Genomic DNA, 23975 nt, shown 5'->3' on the forward strand with positions numbered 1-23975 from the left:
TAAAAAGGAAGCGATGTTCTAAAAGTTACGTTTTTGTCCAAAAAACGCATAAATCTCAATATCTCCCATGCGCATGCGCGAATGCTGACAATACTACAGTGAATGATGAAATGGTCAATAAGGAAGTTTCTGAGTAATTTTTGTCACTTTCTGATGAAAGGCTCTAAAGATAAACGCAGTTCGTCAACTTACCCCTGCGGCCAACTAGCCCCGGTCTCCCCTACTATTTATACATGATATAAATGATTTTTTACCACCTGAGACAAGCTTATAAAAATACGCCGATGTTATATTAACTTACTTCATCTATGACAAAGACGCAAAAAACCTACCTCAATCTATTGCGGATGGCGTAGCGAACTGTTAATGACATGAAGCTGAATCATTTAAAATGCAAAACATTATCGGTAGAGAGTAGTCACTCTAATTAAGTTGCGATTCCTTCGCCAATTCTTTTAAACTTAAAGTTCTTAACCAACACAAAAACAAAAAATTAAAGTAGGACTTTTGGACCGATGATTTTTATTTTATTAAGTCTTTAGAAAAACGTTTTATATTATATAGTGTTACGTTTTTTAATTTTTGTTGTCTTATATTTACGGTATAGTCTAAGGGGCTTGGTGATAAGACCAATTATGTCTTCTTCTTGCCCCTGCTATTTGTATTTATATTATGCTTTACGACTTTAATAAATTAATATAGCAAAAAAAAAAAAATCTAAACTCGAATCAGGTGATTGCTACAAGTACCTAGGAATCCAAATGAACAAAATTCTTAACTGGGATGATCAATGGATAAAAGTTCATAATACTATTTAGTCAGTACCCTTCTTATTAAAGCGCCATAAAAAAATTGGTCACACTCAATTAAACCAATTTCAAATTTCTACTCATAATCTCACATTCTGTACAGTGTCCATATACTCTCGTCTTGCAGTATTGCAGCAAAAAAAGAGCTACAACTAGTCCGCAAACAATCACTCAAAGTTACTGAGAGATCCAATATCTGTCACAATATTGAAGAGCTTATTGATAAAACAAATATAAAATTACTTAAGAAAATCCCATTAAACCCAATACAAAAGAAAATCCCATTAAACCCAACACATGCAATACCTTCAAAACTCAGACAGACCCTCTGACAGATTATTATATAAAACCAATACTGCTAACAATACATTGTAACAAAAAACGTTTGTTCAGATATGTTTACGTATACTTCGAGATGGTATCAAAACCTATACCTTCGTAAGTAATTTACTGTCGGTAAATTCTCCCACTTATTATTTTTATCTCCCACTTATTATTTTTATCCTAAGAGAATAATACTCCAGATATATTATGAAGAAAAATTGTATAAATTCATTTATATGCTATGCAATTTTAAATATATACTTATAAAATAAAAAATAAATGACAAAATAAATCTTTCAATCCAAACAATTCCAACGAATTTGAGTTATGGAACATTTACCAAAACAGCCTCTTTACACATCATATCACATTCCCTACTTTCCAGACAATCTATGATTACCCCAAAAATATGTTGGACTTATTATTTACCTACACCAATAATTTTATTCTAAATTTGTTTCCTAATGCTTTACTCGGTAATAACACTAAGCGTCACATTAGTATCACTTGGAGAATCTTAGTTTGAGAACCGCTACCCGAAAACAAATCTCAATTGTTTAATTACAACCAAGGTGATTATAATTCAATATCAAACTTTATTGCATCAATTGATTGGGATATTTGATTTCTACACAAAAATGTGGATCAAATGTTCAATATAATAATTTCTTATTATCGTACTGCTTGCGAATTTTTATCCCTAAGATTAAAATAGCAAATAAAAAAGAATGATCCTTGGGTTCACATATTCCACATATTAAAAGCTTTATCCAAGCAAAAAAATTGGATTGGCGTATTAATTGCTCAAATTGGCTTGGTATATCAACTAAATGAAAGAATAAAGATCTCAAAACAAATTACAATTGTCTTAATCGTTCTACAATCGTCTTAATCGTTCCGTTAAAGCTGAAATATTTAAAGCAAAAATATTACATGAAAAAAAAATAATATAAAAATCCCAGAACAACCCGAAACTCGTCTATGAAAACATAAAAAACCATCTAAAAATTAAATATAAAATTCGTTCTCTCAAAAATGCTTCAAGGGAAATTACTGAAACTCTTCCCATTTTACATGAACTTCTGAACTCTCATTTCAAATCTATGTTTACTCTCGAAAGCTCCGCTAATTTTCCATTGTTAAATAAAAGTGAAATTTAAACCTAAATGCAATTATAATAACAACTTGGATTTCTCTTTTGCAGACATTAATTAATTTACCAATCTAAACCCTTACAAATCTTTTGGACCTGACAGCTGGCACCCTTTAGGTGGTCGTCTGGTAAAAAAATATTTAAAAAATCAAACCTTTGTTAATAATCCAGTTTAAAAATTTGTGCTCTTTTAGAAAATATATAGGGGAGATGGGGGCGCATTGATCGCCGTAGCAGTGTTTTGAAAATTGCGCAGAACCTGAAAGAGATGTAAAAACTTATTAACTACGAAACACATGTAGAACTATCTGGCTTTTGGAATATATAAATATTTTGATTTAAAAAAATGATAAACATGAATAATTTTAACTTTTAAACAACCCTCTCAAAAGATCAATGTACCCCAAACTATGGGGTACTATGATCTCCGACTTGGGGCACATTGATCTTATATGCGTAATATTATCTAAACGTTTAACACTTCTATAACTAAATCTTGTAAATAATTTAGTCAAAGGGTAATATTGTATAACATATAATACATCTAAATTTTTTAATTATTTTTTAAATATAGCAGTTAAACCCACTAGTCTAATTTTTAATTAAAAAATGTATAAATCACAGCAGCTATAAGCTACCCGCTTTATATACGTTTAAAACTTTACAACAACTTGAAATTTATAAGAACTGAAATATAAAGACTGAAATAAGAATACAACTTTTAAGTTTACAAAACTTGTTAAAAGTACAATATTTTGATTAAGAATATTTCATCATTTGTGAAAGTCAAGTTGTGAAGCAGCTTTTGGTTTACATTGTTTTTTATTCCTAAGCAAGTAATTCTTAGTTTCTTTCTTATCTTTTGTGGAGACTTTTTGTTGATTTTTGGTTTGCTTCAAAATTTTCTTTTCTTTTGACAAACGAATTTCATTTCTGACAGGAGTATCAGTCAAGATCCTTGTTTTTAACTGCCTACTTTTAACTTTTTTTTTTCTGGCAGATGCTTTTGGGTAAGGTTTTAAAACCTCAGGTGAGATTATAGAAGCAACACTTGTTGACACTTTGTTTAAAATACTTGTTTCAATATTTACTATAGTTATTTCAGACTCTATGTGATTAACATGTGCTGGTATCATTTCAGATTCCATGTTGTTGACAGGAGTGATAGTAACTGTATCTGGAGCAGCTCTATCTGTAACTGATGATGGTAAATATTCGTCATCTTTGAAAATTTCAGAATTGAATGGCTCAATGCCAGCTACTCTAAATCCTGTCTGTATATTAGATGGTGAGAAAGCTTTTGTATACGGTTCTCGAACTATTGAAACAATATCATAAATGGTCATTGGTCTTGGGTTTGAAACCATCCAATTATCACATGCAGAATTGTAAAACCTTTTCAATGGTCCAAAAACAGTTCTATCTAATGGCTGCAATTTATGGCTGCAATGGGGAGGAAAACTTATCATTGTAATTCCGTGTTGAATTGCAAGCTCCAAGCCTTTAACAGAAATATGACTTTCATGACTGTCGAGAAGTAACAAAACTGGAGATTCCTGAGAACAGTTTGAATATTTAACAAAATGTTTAATCCATTCTATGAAAATTTCTGAGTTCATCCAACCAGAAGGATTTGCAAATCCCACACATCCAGGAGGTCCTTCCTTAATCATGTAATCATGAAACTTTACCCTAGGAAAAATAAATAATGGAGGAATGGAATTTCCAATAGCATTAGAGGCACAACATGCAGTTACCAATGTTCCTCGTTCTGCAGAAGTGATTCTTCCAACTTGTTTGCTTCCTCTACCAGCTAAAACCTTTACCGGCTTTTGAACGGTTGTTAAACCAGTTTCATCAACATTATATATACAGTTAGGATTATATTTATATCGATTTCTTACCGTTTTAAGATTTTGAAAAAACTCTCTTACAGTGTGTTTGTTAAAAGCTGTTGATCGAGCGAAGCTCGTTGCTTCAGGTGTTCGTAGAGACAACTCTGGTTGTCTTTTCATAAAACCTTGCAACCAATCAATGCCTGCAATTTTATTTTTGATCCATGATGATGGGCATATCTTATTGTTTTTTAAAGCAAATTCATATGCCAATAATCGCGTTGACCTAGTTGAAAGGCCATAGTTCATTTTTGATGCAATTAGTAAATAACTTGATAAACTTTTTTCATCTTCTGCTGTAAAAACTTGTCTATTGTTGTAGTTAGGCTTGAAAGCTTCATTTGGATTAAGCCTCTTTTTACGACAATATCTTTTTAAAGTCATTCTATCTATGTTAAACTGACGTGCTACAACATTCAGTTGTGTTCCTTCTAAAACTTTATTAACAGCTACTTTCATTGTTTCACTTGGTATAGCAACTTTATTTGTTTTTTTAATTCTATTTCTAACCATTTTAAGATCTGTAAAAAAATATATCAATAAAAACATATGTTTTTAATAAATGCTAATATTTAACATAATAATATTATGTTAAATATTTTTTAATTATTATGTTAAATATTATTCTTTTGATATTATAAAATAATAGTATTATTATTACTAGCTTATAACATAAGTAGATTTAAAAAATGAAATGCTAAAAGCTATTGTTTGTTTATATATAGTTTTTTTTTTTAATTATAAATACAATTCCATTCGTTTAACTGTATTGCTTATAAACTAAAACATGGGGCACTTCGTCTTCTATGGGGCACTTTGATCCTCCGATCAATGGGCCCCGCATAGTCAAAGATCAATGTACCCCAATAGGTATAGGTAACATATTGATAGCAATATCTACTGTATAAATTGCAGCCAAATAAAAATTATATATTATATTATACACCTAACACTTACAAATTTAAAATAAAATTGTTGTTAACCCATACAGACATCTAAATAAAAATATATTTGAATTATAGTACGATTTAAAAAAATCACTTTTTATGACGAAAAACAATATTTTCTTTATTTTTTTTTGACGCTGATAACCTTATGAAAAAATATTACGAATAATCAATTAGGGAAGCATAATGGTTAATTAAATTGCAACCTCACTTCTAGTAAGGCAAAAATGAACGAGTAAAAGCCAAAAGATCATACTGCCCCGGCGATCAATGCGCCCCCATCTCCCCTACTTTTAAACATATTTTTTAACTAAATTTGTCAAAAATTAAATTCCTGTAAAGACATGTACTAGCCTTTTCCCTTAGCAACGCCCTTAGCAACAATCATTTTTGGTTGTTTTGGGCCAAAACTAATAACCAAACTTGTAACAACCTTTTTTGAGAAAGGCTTGTCTAAATACAATTCAAAAGGTGGTATTCCTGAAGTCATTAAAAAAGAAATTGAAAAGGTTTTTATTGATTTAAGTAATGATGAGCTTTTGTAGCGCTGCTTACAAGGCACAAGCCAAAATGCTAACGAAGCATTTAATCAGATTCTCTGGCGGAAATGCCCAAAAAATACATTTGTTTCAAAAGATGTACTAGAAATGTGTACGTTTTCATCAGTAGTAAGTTTTAATGATGGACATTTAGCTCTAGCTTATGTTTTGAAGAACCTTTGTTTAATACCAGGAAAATATTTTATTGATCCTGCTTTAGTATTTGATAGTAAAAAAGTCAAAAATATACAAAAAAAATCAACAGATACTGTAAAGAACAAAAGAAAAAAGTTAAGAGCTAGAAGGAAAGGATTTATTGATATAGAAAAACACCAGGAAGGAGGAGATTCTAAGGGATCATTTTAATTTTTTTGTTTTTATTTTGTTGGTTTTCTCCGTTTGTGATATTTCAGACTTAAAACGAAAATATCTCAGCTTCTATAAATTATTTTTGAATGAAATTTTCAGGGTTTGTTCATCTGTGTATAAATTAGTATGTGAACCAGAATCTAATTAATTCTTTGAGCATTTTAGGAAATATGGGTTGGTTTTTGTTGAACTTTACCCCTTTTTTAATTTCTCCAAATACGTAAAGCTGCCATTATGGATGTAAACATAATTATAAATTTTTACTGGTTCGCATACTAATTTTATATATATCCTCCATAAAAAACCAAACTTCATGCAAAATGATGTACAAATAGCTAGAACTCTTTGTTTTAAGAAAGTGATGTTTTAACCATTTTTTTGCTGATTCAGCATTAAAAAACTAAATTTATTATTTATTTTTTTTATTTTCGTCATACAAATATAACTTCTTAATGTTGAAAAATAAAATAAACTTTCCCCCAAATTGCATTTTTGATTTTTTTACCAGACGACCACCTTGAGATATGTGCCAAAAACTTCGCAGTTCCGCTCACAAAAATCTTCTATGAATCTTTTATTCTGGAAAAGTACCAACTCTCTGGAAATTAGCAAATATAGTCTATAAAAAAAAGAGAGACAAACTGCTTGCTTAAAACTATCGACCTATTTCTCTAACCTCGGTTGCGTGCAAAATCTTTTATAAAGTTGTAAAGAATAAAATCTTGAAGCACACAACGATAACAATCTGCGCTCTACAAATCAACATGACTTTCTTCATCATAAAATTTTGCGTAACCAATCAAATAGAGACTTTTTATATTATTTTTTCTTCCCTAGCATCGCACCAGTTTATAGATGTAATCTACCTCGGCTTTGCTTAAGCTTTTGATTCCGTACCTCAGAAAAGACTTACTTCAAAATTAAAATCATTCTGAATATTTCCTTTTAGTAGATAAAAAGCAACGCGTTACAATTAACAATACTAGCTCTGTCTGGGTTGATGTTCTCAGTGGTGTTCCTAAGGTTCTGTTCTCGGCCCGCTCCTATATATTCTCTCCACAAACGATCTTGCTCAACTTACTGAAACTTCTGAAATATTTATCGACGATACTAAAGTTTTTTTTCTAAAACCCTATCGCAGACTAATTTCGTTGATCCGCAGGATCGCCTACTCTAACCTATTTCCTGTTTTTGTTGCATATTTGAAACAAATGATTTGGTGATAAATATTTTAGTAATAAACCTCATCTACAATATAAGTTATTTCGAAACATGTATTTTAGACCTTTATTTACTATTTTGACTTTTTTGTTTTGCATAATGGCAGCTCATAACAGAATTGCTGTTTTTGGTAAGTTTTAGTTACTACCTATAATGCTTATTTTTTGTCACACAAAAGCCCTACCGGATGCTTAAATGCATGAAATTGATATTTTCGAAAATTAAAGTTACATAAAAGAGTCATTTAAAACTTAGAAAAAAGAAAAAGAGATTGTTATATTGATCTCCTAATTAATTTGATGCAAATATGCAATATAGTCGGGTTAAGGAACAAAAATCACAATTTTTATTTATTTATACCTTTTCTGGTAGATCCTACAAAAACAAGCAAAATTCGAAATTTTACAGTACAAGAAGTTGTTAACAATGTGCTTGAACCAATTTCTGATTCTGAGTTATCAGACCTTGTAGAATCAGATAAATCAGGGAATGAAGCAGAACTCGATATTGATCATGCTGTTTTCAGTTCTAAAAAATCTGAATGAGTCAATTTTGACTATAATCAAGTTGGGTTGAGGTTTAATGTTATATTTTATTCTATTTCCGTATCTTTGGAGATGAAGAAGAAGAAAATGCTTCTTCACCATTCAAGAAGAAATTATCAGCTGAAGATTCATGGTATATCAAACTAAATAATGGATATACATAAACATTACATATATACACATACAGGTATATTTAAATAAAAAATAAAACATATATATATATATATATATATATATATATTACTGGAATTATGTTTTAGTGATTATGAGGGCAATGTTACTCTGAGGGCGATCTCTCTCTGAGGCAATCTCTCTCTGAGGGCGACCTCTCTCTCTCTGAGGGTGATGTTACTCTGCTAAAAAGAAAGTCTGCAAAGAAGCCTATCTATAAATGGAGAAAAAAAGAACCACCAATATTTAATATAGTGTTCAAGGAAGAAATATTTTCTTCACCAGAACGTGATGACATGACACCATTAGAGTTCTTTTTGGGATGATAGCATCACTCAGAATAGGTAGAACAAACTAATCTCTATAGTGTTCCGTTGACAGGTTCTACTATAGTCACAAATTTTAAGGAGATTAAGCAATTTTTAGGAATTCATATGCTGATGTCATTAGTTCGCCTCCCTAGCTATGAATTATTTTTGTCAACATAACTTCGATGCAGTGCTGTTGCTGATGTTATGAGTTTAAAGCGTTATGAATGTCTAAGAAGGTACTTGCATGCAGTTGACAATACTACAAAAAATGAACACTCTAGAAAGTTGTTTAAGATATAACCTGTATTGGATGCTGTTTGTAATAACTGCATCAAAATTGAACAAGAGCAAGACCAATCTGCAGATGAGCAAATGATACCTGGCAAAACTAAGCGCAGTGGAATACGCCATATAAATCCACAAGTAGGGTTTTATTAGAACTTTTGTTAGAGCAGGAAAGTAAGGCTTCATATACGACTTCTTTATCTATGCAGGTGCTGCTATTGCAGGAAGCCAAAGTTGTGGTGCTGAAGATGTAACACTAAGACTTGTACAAGAAATGCCCAAGCATAAAAAAAATTCCGTATTTTCTTCGACAACTGGTTTTCTACTATACAATTGCTTAATGAACTGAAAACAATGGGAATATTTGCAACAGGAACTTTCCGTAATAATCGAAATGGAAAATGTCCACTTTTCTCTGAAAAAGAACTAAAATCTCACGGAAGTAAATCATGGGACTATCAAGTAGGTAGGAATTCATAAATACATTTAGTAAAATGGTTTGATAACAAAGCTGTTACACTTGGATCAACGTATGCATGTGTCGCCGGATCCACAAAAATCAAATAATTTGACAGTAAGTAGAAGGTATATATTGATGACACAGCTCCTGATATTGTTCTTGAATAAAAATGCGTCAATGGGTGGAGTAGATCTAGCAGACATGTTAATATCATCATACCGAACGAGAATCAATACTAAGAAGCGTTGGTACTTAAAATTAGTTTTTCTCTGCATTGACATATCAAATATTAATGCGTGGTTGTTATACCGAAGGCATTGTTTTCAATTTAAAATGCCTAAAAAGAAACAATTATCTCTGAGAAAACTTATTTCACAGGTTATTTAAATCATTAACCCAAAACCAATTTATGATATGTAATACGATGGATTCTGCCACTGGTTAGAAATCAGGTAAAGTTGCATATTTGCAACTAACTATAAAATTGTAACATATATATTAAAAAAAATGATTTTTTCTAGAACATAAAATCATACTCTAACAAAAATGTCATAAAAAATATTGATTATAATGTATATCTTAATTATAATGCGCCGGGTAGAGGGCTAAGTATACTAGTGATCAAACACTTGGTTACTTAAATTAAACATTTTAAAATGATGTGTTACCATTATGGCGAAGCCAATCATATGTACAGTTACTTTTTGATAATAACCAAGGTATAAATGAAAGCCTAAGAAGCTTTATTAAAGAGCGTGATTTAGGAGTAATTTTTACATCTAATCTCAAGTGGAGCACACACATTCAATCAGCTGTCTCCAAATCTCTACAAATTCTTGGCATGCTGATAAAAATTATTTACCATCATTGATGACTAAATGACTCTTAAACTATATAAAGTGTTTATAAGACCACACCTTGAGTATGCAGTGTATTTTTTAGGCCCTGTATTTAAAAACTGACGTAGCTTTGATTGAATTCGTTCAACGTAAAGCAACAAAATGGGCTTCAAGCTTGCGACATCTACAATACTACAAAAGGCTAAAAAGACTTAATCTACCATCACTTGAGTTTCGGCGCGTACGATGCGATCTTATCCAAATCTTTGAACTAATACATTGATTTGACATAATCAATAATATCAATTATCATAATATTATAATATTATAAAATAATAATATCAACAACTAAAATTTATTAACTCCTTGTCACGTGGTCATTACTTTAAAATAAAGCGTGAATATATTCCAAACTGACTTCTAAGACACAACCAAGTATATAATAGATCAGCAAAATACTGGAACAAACTAACCGAGCAAGTAACTTTCTACTCAACTGTACTTTCTTTTAAAAGTAGAAAAGATCACTGGTTGGGGATAAAATTAGACAAGATCACTGGTTGGGGATAAAATTAGACAAGATCACTGGTTGGGGATAAAATTAGACAAGATCACTGGTTGGGGATAATATTAATTAAGATCACTGATTGGGGATAAAATTAGACAAGGTCACTTTTCAAGATCAAAATTCCAATTCCGATAATGATGGCAATATTAACTTTAAAGAATTTGGAAATGGAAATGAAACAAATAGACTAAAATAAGGAATAAACTAACAAAAAATGTTAATGCTTTTGACAACAAAATTAGAATGATAACGAATGTAGTTAATGCAGTCAGTCTATCTTTGTTAACTCGCATCCAAATCTAGGTCTATTTTGATACAATATTTGATTTCCTTCTCGTTTACAAGCCCTCAATCGCTACACCACTACCGCTCATATTATTGGATTTTTACATATAATGATCGTTTCTAAGTGAATGAAGAAACCAATGATCGTTTCAAACGCAGTGATTATAGAAACTAAGGAACCGAGTTACCATGACTACTCGGTCATGCAATATCAGTATTTAAGACTGCGTAAACTATCTATTTAAATGCTCTTCCGTGGTAATTTGTGACTAGACCCTATGGTTTGCTAGAATCGCATTGAAATTATTATTGATTATTGATATTATTAAACAACTAAAAATTTAAGATGAAGTTTGTTCTCTCAAAGATACTCCTCCTGATAAAACTGATATTTTCGACTCTCAGTTCAAATTTGCGTTTACTCTTGAAAGGCCTGACAATATTAAGAAATTTTTGATATTTTTTTGTTTTTTTTGTTTTTTCTGTTTGTTCTTTATTACATTTTAAAACATTTATAAATATTTCATAAAACTTACTAAAATTTAATAATATAAACAATTACTAATGAAGATTGTTAATATATACAGTATCGGACAAAACGAGTGCAACCAAATAATGCTAATTTAGTTTCTTTATATAAAAGTGCTGCATTATTTCAATTTAGAGAAATAACTATGTAACTGTATAGAGACAAAGTTTTATTCATCACAAAGTTCATTATGTGTACACGAAAATTAATAAATTAATCAAAAGTATTAAAAAAAGTTGATTTCCTTCTGGACAAAACAAGTGCAACTCGACAAAATAATGACCAAGCTGTATTTCGCTATCAATATTTCGTGGCGAATCCTTTGTTTTCGATCACAGCCTTGCATCTTCGAGGCATATATTCAATCAGGTGATTAATGAAACTTTGTGGAATCGCTGCTCAGGCCTTTTGGATTTGTTCAAACAGTTGATCTTTATTACGAACACCTTCACGATTAATTCTGCGGTTGACGATCTCCCACAGGTTCTCGATAGGTTTGAGATCCGGAGATTGAGGCGGCCAAATTATGACCGATAGGTGGTTGTCTTAAAACCACTGCTTGACTACTTTTGCAGTGTGTTTCGGATCGTTGTCTTGCTGAAAAACCGATTTTATTGGCATATTCCATTCAGCATGAGGTAACATAACATCTTTCAGGATATTTTATACATGAAATGGTCCATTATTCCATCGTTTCGATGTATTGGACCTAGACCGTTAGCAGAAAATTACCCCCAGACCATTACATTGCCTCCACCATGCTTCACGCTCTTATGGCAGAAACGTAAATCGAGGCGTTTTCCGGCCGGTCGACGTACACGGCAAATGGTATCGCTCCCAATGATGTTGAACTTCGATTCATCACTGAACAGGACAGTTCGCCATTTCTGCACATTCCAGTCAATATGAGATGTAGTAAAGAGGAGTCTTTTCTTCTGGTTTTTTAGTGAAATCAGCGATTTCTTTGCAAGGCGTCGAGAAAACAGTTCGGCTTCAACAGCACGTCGTCTGATTGTTCGGTCCGATACGGGCAGCTATAATTGCTTTTGTATTTCAACTGATGATATCCAGGGATCCTTCTTGACGGATCTGGCGATCATAGAATCTTCTCTAGAAGTGGGAGAATGGGGTCTTCCACCTTTGATATCTGCTGCCAACTTCCCCGTTGAACGATATTTGGAACATAGTCTTGATACGGTCCATTTTTTCACACGATATTTATCACAAATACTTTTTTGTGACATTCCACTTACGTAATCGCCAATAATTTTTTTTCTTAGTTCCAATCCAAGACTGTCGGGAGCCATTTTTGCACTTGAAATCATAAAAATAATAAAAATAATTAATCACGCTTCTCAAGGCTTACCGTGTTACATTTACCTTGTGATGATACAATAATGCTCTGTGGAACACAACGTCTTGGTTGGATGTGGACTGTATTGATGTAATAAAACACTTGTTGTATTTCACTTCTTGTATTGATGTTTTTCGATAAAAAACTTTGATAAAACTCACTTCGATAAACTGTCTTAATAATACTGACTGATTGACTTCCATATACTGACTGAATTACATGCCGATTTACATGTCTCTTATATAGTAAAATGAACCTGTGTGAACCTGTTCTGAAAGATTCTAGATGCTTCTTTTCGATGCTTCTGGAAGCTTCTGGATGCATCTGGATGCTTCTGAATGTTTCTGGATAATTCTGGATGCTACTGGATGCTTCTTTGGGAAACTTCTGGAAGCTTCTGCATGCTTCTGGAAACTTCTGGATACTTCCTTTAATTATTAAAAAACTTCCGTGACGTTGACACGGACCAGACTTAAGTAAATGAAACAAACCAAAAAAGTTGCACTTGTTTTGTCCGCTGCAAAATGGCACTTGTCAACAAAATTCTGCCTGTGTGCTGTCACCTGTCAGCTGATTGCTCATGTCATGGCATGCTATGACTCCAGACTCCTGAACTGTTTGCTGTGGTAGTATAGTTCGTTTCGTTTTTAAGACATGTAAAATTAGGAACACTTTTTAGCATTGTTCAATGTTGGTTGCAAATGTTTTGTCCAATACTGTATGTATATATATATATATATATATATATATATATATATATATATATATATATATATATATATATATATATATATATATATATATATATATATATATATATCATATATATATATATATATATATATATATATATATATGTATATATATATATATATATATATATATATATATATATATATAAATATATATATATATATATATATATATATATAAATATATATATATATATATATATATATATATATATATATATAAAAGAACGCGAAGTTAAAAAGGGATATTCATTCATATTATATGTGGCTATGTAAAGAGAGATATTCTTTTATATTATTTGTAGCTTGCCTAAGAGTGATATTCATATATAGTTTTGTAGCTAGGTAATGAGAAATATTCATTGTTTTGTTTATAGCTAGGTGAAGAGGGGTATTCGTTCATACTATTTGTAGCTAGTTATGGAGGGATATTCATTCATTTCACTTGTAACAAGGCAAAGAGAGATATTCTTTTATATTATTTGTATTTAGGTAAAGAGGGATATTCATAAATTGAAGAATGTTTTTAGTTAAATTCCTCCATTTATTAGACTTTGATTTACTGTCATAATATCAAAAAAAATATATGGGGATTTTGTGAATAAAGCAACTATTTACGTCATTAGCAACCATCTACGTCATTAGTTTCATTTCCAAGTTTTTTATCGTAAAAAGTACTAGAAAATTGAAAAATGTTGCTATCGTCAGGGATTTTTTTTTTATAGTATGAATAGAACCAACTTTGATCAATGTTACTAGATTGAAAAATCCTACGAAATAATCTTCTATCATATTGTCATTTTTCAATACACAACTACACAAGTGTTATATGTAGATGACATCATAGTTGTTAGCAGCACCTTCTCTGGCTTTACTATCAGCAAAAAACTGGTTTTAAAAGTGTTGTGTAAAATGTTTGCTTTTTTATAGCTTCGAATTTAAATTTCAATAAGTTATGGTAAGTTATGATAAGTTATGATAAGTTATGATAAGTTATGATAAGTTTAGCAAAAAAAGCTGAATTTATCCTTTCGTTAATTTAATTTTTTTTTTGCATGTCTTAACTTCTTCCAGAATGTATACTCTCTGTTGAATATGACTTGGTCTTCATGAATTAAATTTTGGAATCATCTGCAAAGTGTTATAAACATTTAGTTATAAGCCATAAATAAGGTGTCATCATATGTTACCAAATGCTGGTTATAGCTCCCGTGAAATAGTTTTAAAAACTGTAATAAAATATATTTTTAAATGGCGATTAACTACTTTTATAACAGTGATGTTATCTTCATAACCAAAAAGCATTGTTATGACTCTTACTTAGGGGTAAAGTTTTTTTTAAATCAATAATAAATTTTTAACAAAATTTTATTAACATTTAAACAAAATAAATATTTATTTACAATGTCGTAAGTAAAACATTTTATACGACATAACTAAGTGAAGTTTTTGATTAGCACTTTATTTTATCTTTTATGTATATGTCCCCTTAATTACTTTGGCGACATTAATTACTTCAACGTAACCGTTACCAACAGCGGCTACTACCGAAATAATTATAATAATTCCTAATAAAATTTCTTTGAAAAAACTGAGGTGATCGATCAGCTTGCAGTAAAACAAAATAGGCAAAATAATGCTAAGAATGCTGAAGAAACTTCCACCAGCCAATGATAAGACAGGCCCAAAATTTGGAACAAAGATAGCAATCGTCACTATTACAATAACAATTGTTGTTCGTATTACGAGTCTTTGCCAACCAAAGTCTATTGATATAAAATAACACAACTTAAGTCCTTAATAGCCAAAAATTGTACTTTAGTATATAAAGTTAAAAAAATTAATAAAATATAAACTTTTATATCAAAAAAGTGAAGTATACAAAGTAATTTTTTTATAACATTTTTTTTTAACTTATTAAACTATTGACAAAATGTTGTGTATAATTTATTATGCATGCGTTATATATTATTTTAAGATTAGAATATCATTTTATATTTTATTGTCATATTTTATATTAATATAAAACATATTATTGTAATATCTTATATTACGTTTTATATTAGGATATGCGTTATATAATAAGAATAACACAATGCATACGCAAAAACAAGAAAAACAAATGGAATGTTTAATTAAAAAGAGTTCTGTTAAGTAAATTTAGTCGCTTTACCATTCAAGAATTCAAATTTAGCTTTTAACTTTTGTAATTGCTTAGACTTAAATTCTTCAAAGTTTTTTTAAACTTTTAAATTAAGAGGTGCGATGCCTCATAATCTGCCACCTCAAAAATAAAATAAAATAAAAAAAATTTCATAACCATAAAAAAAAAAATTAATTAATCATCCCGCAACATAAATGCACTCAAATTTTTAAAGCATCTTAAAACGTGTACACGAAATAAATGTGAAACAGTAAATGCTTCATTTCTCTTTAGAGGTTGTATTAAAATATTTCTAATTGTGTTTGTCTGTTGTTGGCAACATGTAACAATTTCAAAAAAGTGTTTTAGTTTTCTCATTTAGCTTAAAATAACTTTAAATCAGTTGCAAAAAAGTTTCAAATACATCCCGACACCGTTAGCCATGTTATTTAACGTTTTCGCAAACAAATTCGATTCAACGTAAACTTGGTAATGGAGGAAAGAAAGTTTTTGAAGATATAAAGCTGGTTAGAAAATGTTTATGAATAATTTCTCAGTTTTATGAATAATTGCATCTCCCAATGGAAACGTGCAAAAAAAGCTTTTCCCTATGGGAACGCGCAAAAAAATAAGGATTTTCTTATAGTTTTGTTGTAAAAATTCAAAATAAACATACTATTCAAATAAACTTAATAAACTAAATTTTAAAAACTATTGGAATGTTATATAGTGCTAAACAACTTCTTAATTTTAAATACTTTGCCTTTATTCATAGATACTTAACATACTGTAATATTGCTTGGGCAAGTACTAATTATACAAAACTAAAAAAGCTTTACAGTAAACAAAAACATGTCGAATTGTATTTTGTGCTAAGAGAGAAGAACATTGCGAACCTCTCATGTGTTTACTAGGAGCATTAAATATCAACAAAATCAATTTACATCAAATTTTAGTCTTTATGTATGCAGTTAAGTTTGGGTTGTTTCCAAAAGTATTTGAATCATATTTAAGTGAAATCTGTCATAAATACACTACAAAATTTTCAAAAAACAACTTCGTTGTTCCAAAATATAGTTTGAAATTGAGCTCATACACAACTAAGTATCGTGGACCATACCTTTGGAAAACATTCTCAGACATAGCTAATAAAAAGATAACTAGATCAATTTAAAAAGGAATCTAAACAGTACTTCTTATTAATGGATTACACTATGCTTGACTTAAAATGTTTCTTTTAAATAAAGTTAAACTCAAATATAAAAATTAAGATAAATTAAAAAAAAAGTTTATTATCAAAATCCATAAAACAAAGTTTATTAATGATATTACCTCTCTCTCAGAATGGTATGTGTATATATGTAATATTTATTTGTTGTTATTTTTTGCTACTGATGATAATGTAAGCAGTTTAGCAATTACTATTTGCTACTTTATGTAAACTTATATAAACAATATGATGTATTACCTTCTTGTTTATATAATTACGTCTTTATAATAAAATATTTGTAAAATAAGATTTTATAAAAATGGTAATCGGTGATAAGACATTATGTCTTCTTCTTGCTCCAGCTATTTTATTGTATATGTGTGTATATAAAGAATGGTTCAAAAGTGCAATAATCCGCTAAAAAAAAGTTTTATGAAATTATATTTCACTATATTAAAAAATTATATTTCTAAAAATTTCTGAATTATTAAAGATAATGAAATCTTTATGAAGTACGATTATCCTCAAATTCCCGGTGCTGTCTGTTATAACGCCAGATATTGAGGAAAAGCAGATAAGAAAACTAAATACGCAAAACATGATAAGCTTAAAAAAACATGATAAGCTTAAAAAAGCCTGACTTGGCAGGCTACTTGAAGGTATGACAAAATACCAACACCCATTATTCTGAGCCCTCACTTTCTGGTAAAATATATGTTAAAGAGCGTTTAAAATTACGTCATTTACCTCTTACTAAGTCACATTATAGTAGACATGTGTTCTGACCTAATTTATCATCAAGTCATTATAGCAAACTGACTTGGGATAATATAAACAAAACGACGTGAAAGTTGTGTTTAAAATATCAAATCCTCCAAACTGCCTATAATTCAAAATTATTGCAAAGTACTTGGTTAGGGTTAGGGTTAGGGTTAGGGTTTTATTAAGCAAATTATTAAGCGAAAAATGAAAAAAATGAAGACTACGCACAAATGTTAAATATTTAAAAATGTCATCTAAAAAGCATCAAATAGTTTAGATTGTTATTCTGTACGCAAGTTATGTCACAAAAGCAAAAGCTCAAAATTCTATTCCCATAGGAATAAATCAATTTCTTTGAAATGTTTTATCTTCTTATATTAATGTATTCAAATCAATACTTAGTTCTAAATAAAAGTTGGAGTTTTTAGTTGTTTTACTACTTTCACACTTATTTGGTGTACAAGCTTTGCTTTGCATCCACTGCTGACTTTTCTTTTATTGAAAAGAACTTTAAGATAAACAACTTTAAAAATGCAAACAACGCAAAAACAAAAAAATAAGTTTTGAAATCCAAAAAAGTTACTTTCACAATATTTATAAGTTACTTTCATAATCTTTCATAATATTTAATATAACCAACAATAAATATATAATATAATTATAAGTTACGTTAATATATTTTAGGTATTTAAATCAAATAATGTAGTAATTGAATTACTTAAATACACCAGTAAACGTCCATTAATTAGAGGAACGAGGGAGTCTGTCGAAGTTTGACAGCAGGTGACGTAGGAAACGAGGTTTAAACAAGTAAAAAAAAAAATTTTTTTACGACTTTTTTTTAGTTTTTATTTCAAATCAAATATTTAAAAATTTTGCAAAAACTTTGAACTTTAAAACTTTACATTTCAAAATTTTGCCATAATCGTATGAACATATAAGATTTTTTGTTGCTTTCATCTACAATTACAGCAATTTTTGCAAAGCATCCATCTTTAACAAAAGTTTGAAGGTAGAAGTTTGCTTCGTGTCTGTAAGTTATTTTAGACATTCAAAAAAAAAAATTAAAGTAGGTCCTGTTAATACTATTCATGCCACAAACTTTCATTGGATTAGCAATCATGTAAAATAATATAAATGTTATAATAATTTACAATAAATAAATTACAATGTTATAATAAACAAATTACTATTTAAAGAATTTAATTTTTTGCTCAAAATTGTGAATTATTATTCATTTTTAACAATTAGCTTCGATATAATTAGTTTGAAACACGTTAATTAAACAGAAATTTATTTAAAAAGTTAGCAAAAATACTATGCGTTAAGTATAACTTTTTTTTTTATCAAGCATTTATAATTTTTATTTACTTAGTGATTTTTTAATTTTGTAACTAAAATAATGTTATTAAAAATAAAACCTGTTGTAACGTAAGCGTCCTCAAGAACCGAATCTCTAATGTGGCACTTTTCAAGCTAGGCATTGATGGCTGAAAGTTCCGCTCTCTATAATCTTCCCCAAGGAAGTTGTTAAGTAATCAAAAACTTTCTAACTTTTTATAAACATATCACATAAACAAAATGACCAAATTTTCATAAGATAAAATTAGGTGAGATACATGACAAAGGTAAAATATGCCCTAAAGATAGAATATGTGATATACCTTTAAGGTTGTTTCTACCATTTATTTTAGTGTGTAGAGCCATAAACGAAACTTATCATAAAAACTGACAACATGCTGAACTTAAATTTATTTATATAAATTGATTTTATCTAAAAAAAGAACTTTATATTGACAAATATAAAGATACAACTAAGCATTGATAAGAGGTCATAGAAAATGATTTTTTATTAAAGATTAATTAATTTTCAATTAACTAATTAATTAATCTTATAAAATAAATGCATCATTTTTAAAGTAAATCAAATAAAACTATAAACTCGTAATGAGAAAACAGTCGTTATTATAAAGAACACCTTTTGTCGTCCGCGTATTTTTTAAGAGTTCTGCTCAAAACTTGTTGGGTTAAGCTCGGAAGATTTTTATTGCAAACCAGTGTTTGACAGAAGCAGTTTCCAGCATACAATAAGATGCACGCGCTATTTTTAAATTTAGTTAAATTTTGATTCGGCTTTAGAGTTGTTCCAGGCCTAGCCACGGGCGCTTCCTTGTTTAGTTTACGTAGAGGAACCTTTCTCATTTTTGGAAATATTGTATATAAAGATCCGCGTAAGTGTTTTTTTACAATGAACGCATCCAAATTTGTTTGCTAAGCAGTGCGTTGTTTATCTTGGATTGCTTTCGTTTGCCTGCGTTAAAGGCTCCTAATTCGATTCAGCTAAATATATGTTATTCTTTCGAATTTAAGGTTTTGTTGCAAAAGCGTTAAAACTTAGCTGTTTCTTCAAACATCAAGCCATAACTATCTGATTCCATAAATTCCGTGTGGCTTTGGTTGCTGAGTGACCTTTGGTTGCTGAGTGACAGAAACTTATAGATTAGTTATTGCTGTACATGATCTTTAGCGTCGTCCAAATTTCGCAATATGCAGAAGTTGAAATGCAGAAACTTTAATTGATGTGATCGGCCATTTATATCCCTTTAGAATTCTATATATTCTCAAATCAAGAAAACTTCTAAAAGCTCTCTCTTCTCAAAAATTTCATATTGCACAAACATATATTTTTCAAAAACCATTAGAAACACTTTTTTCTTTTAACTTAATTAATTTAAATCAATAAAAAAATAAGTAAACTCAAAAATAAATAAACTCAATTTTTTGAGAAGCATAAATAAATAAACCATGTGTTTTGAGAAGCATAAAGCCTCAACTATCTCATTTACTTATTTTCGTCCATTATAAAACAGTATATTATGCATTTTTTAAAGATTTCAGGTGAGAAGTTTGTAAAATTTTTGCGTTTTGATTATCTTAAAGGTTTGCACATCTGTTTAGCAGCCTAATTATTTACCAGTGCAAGTAAAGTTGCAAGTAAAGTTGCAAGTAAAGGTGCAAGTAAAGGTGCAAGTAAAGGTGCAAGTAAAGGTGCAATTAAAGGTGCAAGTAAATGTGCAAGTAAAGGTGCAAGAGTCCACAGTTTAATATTAACTTTTAATCTACATTTTCAAAAGTAAAAATTTAATAATTGCTAAATAAAAAGTTTTTTCTCTAAAAACTTTGTTACTGAAATATAAAATGAATTGTAAAGAGTTATTTAACGCATCTTAAAAGTCTTCACGCAAAAATCAATGTTATTAATTAAAAATAAATGTTGTTAACATTTCATGTATTTCATTCCATTAAAAATTAGAGGGTTACTGTTCTCTCTAATATTTTTTTGGTTTTTTAAAAATCATTTCTTGAAACAAAAAGAAGAGAAATGAAACCGATTCAGCAATGTATGTGTAAGTATGCAATTCACGCAAGCATAGGTTCAAGCGCGTGGTCCAGGTGTTAGTTTCTAGTTAAAAAGCATAATTTTAATTGACATAAGGTTTCTCTTTTTTAACGAAACAAATTTGACAAAAATTATTTGTTGTTTTGTTTTGACAACTTTTTACCACTGTTTTATAGTTTTTTTGTCAACTTTGTGTTCTTGTTTTATGGTATTATTAGGTTTTTTTAAAGTTCTGAAAAGTTAAAATCTAACTCTTTGTGTTATTTAGTCTAATATTTGGTTAAAATTGTTTATATAAAAGAGCGTTTTGTCTCAATTACGGGTTTCATCTGTTTTTTCTTACTTATTAAGGTAAAACTAATTTAATGTTTAAATTAGTAAAGGTACAGGAAAATCTAGTCTTTAACTTAAACACCTTAAATATTAAAGACCAGAAACAATTTGATAACTTGTACACATAACATAAACTTACGTAATGGAGCATCAAAAAGAGCTTCCATTTGTTGGTTGATTGGGTTGACCAGCATTATAAAAGCGCATAATACATGACCACAAATCAAAACTTGAGCAATGGTTACGTATGCACGAAAATAAACACATGTATGAAAAAGTGGCATTTCAGAAAATGTTGTCAAAATATCTTCATGAATTTTCTCATCAAGAATAATAAACGCACTTAATGCAACTGAAGTGTAAATAAAAAAAACAATAGTGTATCCAATGACAACTGCATAAGGAAACTTTTCTGGATGCTGTAAGTCGTTTTGAATAGTTGGAAATATGGCTATTCCTCCAAAAGTAAATTGTATTGTACCAAATACAACCAATATTGTTTCAAAGTTTGCAGAAGTTTTTTTAGGTACTACGTATCCTACAGAATGACTTGTCATAGCTAAGTTCAACATAATTAGGATAGCTGCTACAAAACTACATGCTGTTGCTATAAAACCAATCAGTGGAAAATCTTTTGGAGTTCCTAGAAAAGTTAAAGGTAATAAAACTATGCCACAAACAATAAACCATATTCGCAATTGGTTTCTGTTGTTAACCATTTGTGTAGGTAACGGGGCAACTTTGCTAAAAACTTCTCCAAGCAACAATAAAAATACTATACACGTAAAAACAAGCGATAAATTTAAAATGAGAGTAACGCTATGTTTTGCTATAATACCATAAGACTTTTCAGCTAACTGAGGATAAGGATCTCTAAGTGCATCTCTGTTTTGTATTGAAGAAAACGCTAGGAGACAGGCTTTTGAAAGAAGGATTCCGCATAAACACATTAGCATAGCTGAAATAAAAAAAAGCGGAACGCCCAGCCATCCTACCAATTTCATAGTATACGGTAACGTTATAATACCAGCTCCAACAACGTCGCCAACAATAAAAAAGACTGCTGCAGCTACGCCTAAACCGCGTTTGTTAGGAGGAGTATCCACGACTTTATCATTCACAATGTTTTGAGCAGTAGCATCATCTTTATCGTTCAAAAAACTCTGCATTTTTCTTAAAACCTTTTCATGATATAATAAATACAAAACTTAAAAAATTAAAAAGTTTGAAATTATAGCACGCAAGTGTAAAAATATACTCAATGCATAGCAAGCACATATACGGCATTCGTTAACCTTGGTAATTTTTTTCAGAGCGTATTTTTCAGAGCGTACGGTTCAAAATATAAATGTTGGGCTTAAAATGTTTTTAAATTTTTGAGGAACTTTACTTTTTGTATTCCTATTGGCACGAATTAATGCTAAAATTTAATTTTTCTAAATTATATTTAAAACAAGTTTTATACAAACATTAAAATTTTTAGGGAGTTATTCAAAAACAAACATATATATCTAAAATGTGAATTTTCAATGCATAGAAAACTCACGTTTTTTAATACGCTTCTAACATAGAAAATTCACATTTTAGAAATATATGTTTGCTTTGGAATACGTCAAAAAATTTTATAGACTCTAATTAAAACAGATTACGTGTAAACAATTATTTAAAAGAAAAATCTTGCAGGTGACACATTTTTTGAAAAAGCATTCAAAATGGGGCGGGTCTCTAAAATCTTAAACTTTTAAATGGACGGAAAAAAGTATTTAAGTTAAAAATTATTTAAATTACTTAATTACTTAACCTTCTAAGCGCTTTGCAAACCATAAACTTATACATAGGGAAAAGTTGCCTAATTTGAAGCACATGAAATAAATATTTTTTAACCAAAGATGACTTAACTATGAAAACATTTTTGAATTGATTAAAACAAACAAACGAACCTACCATACTTTTGACTAGAATTGTGATTTTTGTTAAATACCGAATATTAACTTGGTGTTTGGCCAAAGCACCGAATATTTGGCTGCCGATATAGGGCAACAATTTGGTATTTTGAGGGTATCAACCTGCTTCGTTTAAGTGCATATGTCAATTATACTGTGAGCGTTTTCGCTTCATTTGTGACTAGGTTATGTCACATATTGTTTGTTGACTGTTGCTGAATCTTTTTCAGTGAAAGGTTAGTCCTAGTCAGTGAAGGGATAATTCTTCTCAGTGAAAAGCTGATTGGCATTATTGATGTCTAGTAGCACCACTGATGCTGATTGGTGTCAGTAGCACCGGGGATGAATCATCTCCAGTTCTTAAGAAATAGAAATGTAAATTAAACAAATAATCTCTACAGAAAATATGCACACGTATGAAGGTTTGAAAATAAGAAATTAAAATTGCAAATGAAATTAGTTTTTACATGAAACTGTTCCCTTAAAGTGGACTGCGAACCTTTATTAATTGTGGTCAGCAAACGCTAAACATTAAAAATTATCAGAACTTGAAAAGATTTTTTCATTATTTGAGGATGGCAGTGCACATAGTGAATGGATATTTTTGGAAGTGAATAATTTATGAGAAATAGCGCAATCGTTTGCTATCATCAAAAGATGAAAATGTTTTTATCATGACTTACCATCTATAGATTTTAAGTATCAAATGTGCTAATTACTTGTTATAATAAAAAATAAAAATAATAGTTATATGTAATTCTTTTTTATGCGTTTCTTTTTTACAATTTCTTTAGTATTTGGTATTTGACCGAATATTTTGCAACATTC

At 29.7% G+C, this 23975-nt stretch overlaps 2 protein-coding genes across 2 annotated transcripts; both read right to left on the reverse strand.

Annotated features, from left to right (window-relative positions):
• Window positions 1-3059: 3059 nt before the first annotated feature.
• Window positions 3060-5618, reverse strand: LOC136087484 (tigger transposable element-derived protein 4-like). Its single transcript, XM_065810351.1, has 2 exons — window positions 5483-5618; window positions 3060-4702 (listed from the first exon to the last, which is right to left on the reverse strand). The coding sequence occupies exons 1-2, from the start codon at window positions 5616-5618 to the stop codon at window positions 3060-3062; spliced, it is 1779 nt and encodes a 592-aa protein (XP_065666423.1).
• A 9092-nt stretch (window positions 5619-14710) lies between these two features.
• Window positions 14711-22466, reverse strand: LOC101235704 (uncharacterized). Its single transcript, XM_065809760.1, has 2 exons — window positions 21344-22466; window positions 14711-15122 (listed from the first exon to the last, which is right to left on the reverse strand). The coding sequence occupies exons 1-2, from the start codon at window positions 22371-22373 to the stop codon at window positions 14830-14832; spliced, it is 1323 nt and encodes a 440-aa protein (XP_065665832.1). The 5' UTR covers window positions 22374-22466; the 3' UTR covers window positions 14711-14829.
• Between the last annotated feature and the right edge of the window lie 1509 nt (window positions 22467-23975).

The sequence above is a fragment of the Hydra vulgaris genome, chromosome 11 (assembly GCF_038396675.1).
Source record: "Hydra vulgaris chromosome 11, alternate assembly HydraT2T_AEP".
In the NCBI taxonomy this organism is placed as follows: domain Eukaryota; kingdom Metazoa; phylum Cnidaria; class Hydrozoa; order Anthoathecata; family Hydridae; genus Hydra; species Hydra vulgaris.

Bases quoted from the DNA above. Each gene is read 5' to 3' on its own strand.
- LOC136087484 (XM_065810351.1), bottom strand. From the start codon at position 5,618: ATGACTTCAGGAATACCACCTTTTGAATTGTATTTAGACAAGCCTTTC. The intron at 4,703-5,482 runs GCTAGTACATGT...ATTTTTTTACAG, and splicing joins GGGCGTTGCTAAGGGAAAAG to ATCTTAAAATGGTTAGAAAT.
- LOC101235704 (XM_065809760.1), bottom strand. From the start codon at position 22,373: ATGCAGAGTTTTTTGAACGATAAAGATGATGCTACTGCTCAAAACATT. The intron at 15,123-21,343 runs GTAAGTTTATGT...TTATATCAATAG, and splicing joins TCTTTTTGATGCTCCATTAC to ACTTTGGTTGGCAAAGACTC.